At 37.4% G+C, this 5,572-nt stretch overlaps 1 protein-coding gene across 1 annotated transcript in view; it reads left to right on the top strand.

Moving 5' to 3' along the window:
- LOC104743833 (pre-rRNA-processing protein TSR1 homolog) overlaps nt 1,211–5,572 on the top strand; it is a 6,497-nt gene continuing 2,135 nt past the window's right edge. Inside the window, exons 1-19 of the mRNA XM_010464876.2 lie at nt 1,211–1,406; nt 1,487–1,641; nt 1,731–1,862; nt 1,978–2,028; nt 2,113–2,253; nt 2,345–2,467; nt 2,572–2,649; nt 2,744–2,836; nt 2,922–3,044; nt 3,298–3,381; nt 3,481–3,579; nt 3,713–3,904; nt 4,003–4,078; nt 4,259–4,362; nt 4,441–4,700; nt 4,776–4,862; nt 4,949–5,179; nt 5,314–5,392; nt 5,484–5,572. Coding sequence (XP_010463178.2) covers nt 1,316–1,406; nt 1,487–1,641; nt 1,731–1,862; nt 1,978–2,028; nt 2,113–2,253; nt 2,345–2,467; nt 2,572–2,649; nt 2,744–2,836; nt 2,922–3,044; nt 3,298–3,381; nt 3,481–3,579; nt 3,713–3,904; nt 4,003–4,078; nt 4,259–4,362; nt 4,441–4,700; nt 4,776–4,862; nt 4,949–5,179; nt 5,314–5,392; nt 5,484–5,572 — 2,288 coding nt within the window. The 5' untranslated portion in view covers nt 1,211–1,315. The remainder of the gene's footprint in view (nt 1,407–1,486; nt 1,642–1,730; nt 1,863–1,977; nt 2,029–2,112; nt 2,254–2,344; nt 2,468–2,571; nt 2,650–2,743; nt 2,837–2,921; nt 3,045–3,297; nt 3,382–3,480; nt 3,580–3,712; nt 3,905–4,002; nt 4,079–4,258; nt 4,363–4,440; nt 4,701–4,775; nt 4,863–4,948; nt 5,180–5,313; nt 5,393–5,483) is intronic.

Here is a 5,572-nt window from a genome sequence, read left to right as displayed (position 1 = left end):
GATGTGAATACTCATCTAAGTCAAGCCAAATATAAAGGATGTTTGTCACTAACAACCTAATGATGATAATGCAGAATGTTAACCTACTAAAACAAGATGCTAGATGCAAAGTAAACAGAATGATCAAAGCAGTAATAGAATGAAACATGAACAGGAACATAAATTATACTAATGCTAAACAAATAATGCCACATGATTAAACAGAAACTAAATGAATGCAATAGGAAATGCAACTAGAATGAGACAGGGAATGAAATAGAAAGATGCAGAACATAAAACAGGAACTCTGGAATGAGCTCGAGCAAGCACTCGATTGGATGCTCGATCGAGTGGATGGTCGAGTTGATGAGCGAATGTCATAAACATAGCAAATATTGAAACAGAGCAAGCAACAATCAATTAACAGGATTTAAAACAGGGAAATCAATAAACAAAGAAAGGTCTTAAGGATGGATTCATGGGATGGACTCAAGCTATGACTATCTAAATTGGCCAACAAACCTCAATCAACAATGAACTATCTCTAGACAATGATCTTCTAATACATGTTAATCCATTCTCATGACAATAACAATCAAACCAAGATACTTCTTAGGTCTAGCTCTCACTAGCTACTACATATCAAAGCATGCATTAAACAACCAGATCATTAATGTCAAAAATCAACAAAACATCTAATCTCTTAGCATGCTTCATAATAATTAATGCCATTGACATGCTTGTAAATAAGTTCCAACTCTTGAATTTATTTGCTAAATGTCTCCAAAAATGTATATACAAATATTTTTCAATATATCACATAAACTAGTACAAAACATTATTTACATCAACTCCACAACCAAGACTGCTCTCCATATCTTCTTTTTCTCCATCTGCAAAATTTGATCAAGTTTCTAAGAACCAAAACACTTAAAACATAAATTTACAGAAATCTGATTTTTAAGAGCCCCTAATGAGATTCTCTAGTATCTGAGAAGGTAAAAATTAAGAACTCCTAATAAGTTTTCTAAAATTTAAATTATAAATATTGGTAAGAACTATTAGAGATGCTCTTCTTAGACAATTGAGTTTCTTCTTTCTTATATATATCAAACGTAATGGGCTAGATATGTGAATAGAAGTGATAAATATGTACAGGCCCATCAGGCCCATCTTCTTTTAACCAACGATCGTATCAGTATTCCTTCGTCTTCTTCACAAAACCCCGTGGAAGAAAAGAAACTGAAAAATTGACATTAGGGTTTAAACTTTTAAACCTCAAAGCCGCACTCCTCTCTCGTTGTGCAGACAGTCACACCAAATCCAGCAAGAAGCCATGGGACGCTCTCGAGTTCAAGTTAACAAAGCTCACAAGACTAGATTCTCCTCTAAATCTTCTCGCAACCTCCACAGAACCTCACTCCAAGGTATCCTCAACGTTTACGCCTCCTTTAATCTTCAGAGATTGAGTAACTCTCCCAAAATTGATCCGTTTTTATGGAATCAGATGGTGGCAGGATTGGGAAATCGGATAGTAGCTATGTTAAAGGTGCTAGAGCTGCTCGTGTTCAGCGTGGCAAGATGCTTCGAGATCAGAAAAGAGCTGCAGTTTTGAAGGAGAAGAGAGCATCTGGGGGATTAAACAGTGCTCCTCGTGTTATCGTGAGTGTTTTACATTTTTTGTTGCCGTCGGTTTTACGTGTGTTTGTTTGGAATTAACCCTTATGTTTTGTGTTTTCTAATGCTGATAGGTCTTGTTTCCCCTCTCTGCTTCTGTTGAATTGAATTCACTTGGTGAAGATGTTTTAAAGTTACTAGCTTCTGATGGTTCTGGAATTGCTTCTTCAACAGTTGCATCTTCTGAGTATAAGCTACGAGCAACTGTATGTGTATTCCATTTCTGATGGTTGGTGGTATACTAAGTTTGGTTTATATGTATTGAATTGACTGCTGAAGACTAATTCCTTGTGTGATCAATGCTGTGAATATGTATCACAGGTGTTAAAGGCGCCTTATGGGGATCTTTTGACAAGTATGGAAATGGCCAAGGCATGTGCATTATTGCTGATTTGTTTGTTCTTTCTGTGAGCAGAGTTTTTCATAGGTGCTTACTGTTTTTTTTACTGGTAATAGGTTGCTGATTTGATGGCTTTTGTAGCATCTGCAAGCTCTCCATGGGAAGAGAATAAATCTAACTTCATAGATTCTTTCGGAAGTCAGCGTCTTTCTGTGCTTAGATCAATTGGTCTACCAAGTACCACTGTGTTGATTCGTGTATGTTCTTCCTGCTCTATATTTTCATAGCCACCAGCTCTCAAACTTTGCTTGTCGTTGAGCTTCTCATGGTCGTTTTGCATGATTGCAGGATTTACCCATTGATTTGAAAAAGAAAAATGAGATGAAAAAGATATGTGCCTCTCAAATTGCTTCTGAATTTCCTGAGGATTGTAAGTTTTATCCAGCAGATACCAGAGATGAGTTGCATAAGGTAAATTTCCATGACTGATTTCTTATATTATCTTACTGAGTTGTTTTCAATAGTTTTAATGTCCTTAATTAGTTGAAAATCCATATTTCTGGGAATGTTTGCAGTTTATGTGGTTATTCAAGGCACAAAGGCTTGCTGTACCTCACTGGCGAAGTCAACGACCATATGTTGTGGCTCAGAAGGCGTTTGCCTTATGCTTATATTCATAACATCTATTTTGAATATGTGAAAAAGGTTTCATAGAAAAGAAGTTGTAACTTTCAATGGTGCATTTAGGTTGGGATGGTGGTGGATGATGAAAGCTCAGGAATGTGCACTCTACTTCTCTCTGGTTACTTGCGTGCTCGCAAAATTTCTGTAAATCAGCTGGTAATCAAGCCATTCTGTTCTCATCAAGCCATTCTACTCTCTCTATCATGCCTTATTAATTTTTTATTTATTTATATTAAATTAGGTCCATGTTTCTGGCGTTGGCGATTTTCAATTCTCAAAAATTGAAGTGCTGAAGGATCCAATTCCCTTGAATGAAAGGAAGAATCAGAATTCCATGGAGTTGGATGCTTCACATGATGAAGAGGTAGATATGATATTTCCTCTGACATATTGACAAACTTCTATATTATATTATAAAAGATACTTTGAATTTAGTGCTAGAACAACATCCTTCAAACAAAGCTATAGACAAACAGCTTATATGGTTTCTGTAATCATGATACGATTACTTTCTCAGTTGAGAAATAAGATGTTAATGTGCTTTCATGATGCTATCTTCACGGCCTTCCCTCTGTAAACTCAGTTTATTCTTTTGTACCTGTGTTTAATTTGAGCAGGTATTGAAGTCTCTGGTTCCTGATCCCATAAAACAAGAGCCTTTAATAGTTGAAAACACTCCAGATCCTTTAGCAGGGGAACAGGTAAGTCTGATTAGTTCTCTTACTAAAGAAGCGGGCAGCTGGCTTGTCTTGTTATCTGTTCTGGAAAGTCACTTGTTGTGTAATTCTTCCATTGCGTAGACATGGCCAACAGAGGAAGAAATGGCTGAGGCTGACAAAAATCAGAAACAGGGGAAGCTAAAGAAGAGGAATTTGCCGCGAGGGACTTCAGAATATCAGGTTTCTGGATGATTTTTTAACATGATATTCGTACCCCTCTTTTTTAACTATTCTTCCCTCTGGTGCAATTTCTCCAAAAGATATGATATAATTTAAGCCCCTCTTATGTTGGTTGTTATGATTTGGTTTGCAGGCTGCTTGGATTGTGGATGACACAGATGAAGAGGATTCTGGTGATGGCCATTCCAATGATAACGGTATGGTCTTGGATAGAGGAGAGGATTCCAATCAAGAACGAAGGTATGACCAAGACTTTGAGGATGATGAAAAATCACTGAACGTGCGCGATTTTGATAGTGCAACTCAGAACGACTCTGAAATGATGGTAAACATAATTCTCTTACTTTTGTGACTTATGAAACAGTATTTTTATTATCATCTGAGTATCTTGGTAAAGTTTTAAGCCAATCTGCTCATTAACAGGACGATGAAGACTTGACAGAGGAGCAAATTAAGGAGGAAATCAAGAAAATCAAAGAGGCACATGCTGAGGACGAGGGTTGGTGTTTATTTCCTCTGTGGAGTTATTTGCTATATCAGTTCTAGATATATGCTCATATTCAAATGAGTCCTTGTAGAGTGTCTGAATCTCTTTTGTGCTTATTGATTTTTTCGCTTCTGTATTTTGCTCATTGAGATTGCACAAAGTGAATAAAAAATTTCTGTTATGTTTTGTCAGAATTTCCAGATGAAGTAGAGACTCCTATTGATGTTCCTGCTAGAAGACGTTTTGCAAAGTACAGGGGTCTCAAATCCTTCAGAACCTCCACGTGGGATCCAAATGTAACAACACTGATCTTGATGTGAAGTTCATTATTTTTATTAAACTTGTTGCTAATTTTTTCTTGTTGGCATATGCAGGAGTCTTTACCTCAGGACTATGCCCGAATTTTTGCTTTTGATAACGTCGCCAGGACTCAAAAGCTTGTGCTCAAGCAAGCCCTGAAGATGGAAGAAGACAGAGATGATTGTGTACCAACTGGGTCATATGTACGGATGCATATTAAAGAAGTGCCTCTTGTTGCCGCCTCTAAACTATCCTCGCTTGTGAACACGACGAAACCCATTATAGGATTTGGGCTTTTGCAGCATGAATCCAAGATGTCGGTTCTGCATTTTAGGTAATCATTAGATATCTGTTTGTTGAGATCTTGGGTGCCATCTATCTTCTCATCACCTTTGTCTATGCTTTGCAGCGTAAAGAAGTATGATGGTTATGAAGCTCCTCTTAAAACAAAAGAAGAGCTTGTGTTCCATGTCGGATTCCGTCAATTTATTGCAAGGTAGCAAATTATTTCTCTGCTTTATCTGGTGCAGTAGCTTTTCTTGCTTGCAATCTTTAATAATATTGGTCTGGGGAAATTTCTAGGCCGGTATTTTCAACCGACAATTTTAGCTCGGACAAGCACAAGATGGAGAGATTCTTGCATCCTGGGGGTTTCTCGTTGGCTTCTATATACGGCCCAATATCTTTCCCACCACTTCCTTTGGTAGTTCTGAAAATTTCTGAAGGGTCAGGTGCTCCTGCCGTTGCTGCCCTTGGTTCCTTGAAAAGCATTGAACCCAACAAAATAATTTTAAAGAAGATAATATTAACTGGGTAAAGTTATCACCTTCTTCTTTCCAAGTACAATCACATATGCTAGTTTGCATAGATACTAATGTTCTGACATAGAACTGAGATATCAAAAAATTGCTGTAATTCTAAGCTGTTCAAAATATGGTTTGGTTCAGGTATCCTCAGAGAGTATCAAAAATGAAAGCTTCAGTCAGATATATGTTCCACAACCCAGAAGATGTGAAATGGTTCAAGGTGAGGGAAAAGTAGAATTGATTGATTGAAACTTTTTATGTATTTGTTCGTACATTAAGCTAAAGCGGATGGAACAATGTTTGTGTGTCAGCCTGTAGAAGTGTGGTCAAAATGCGGGCGTCGTGGTCGCGTGAAGGAGCCAGTTGGTACTCATGGTAAGGGATTATTATTAGGAGAGAT

The sequence above is a fragment of the Camelina sativa genome, chromosome 14 (genome assembly GCF_000633955.1).
Source record: "Camelina sativa cultivar DH55 chromosome 14, Cs, whole genome shotgun sequence".
NCBI classification, from domain to species: Eukaryota; Viridiplantae; Streptophyta; class Magnoliopsida; order Brassicales; family Brassicaceae; genus Camelina; species Camelina sativa.
Note: the sequence above shows the minus strand (reverse complement) of the source record. Positions and strands in the feature narration are given on the sequence as shown.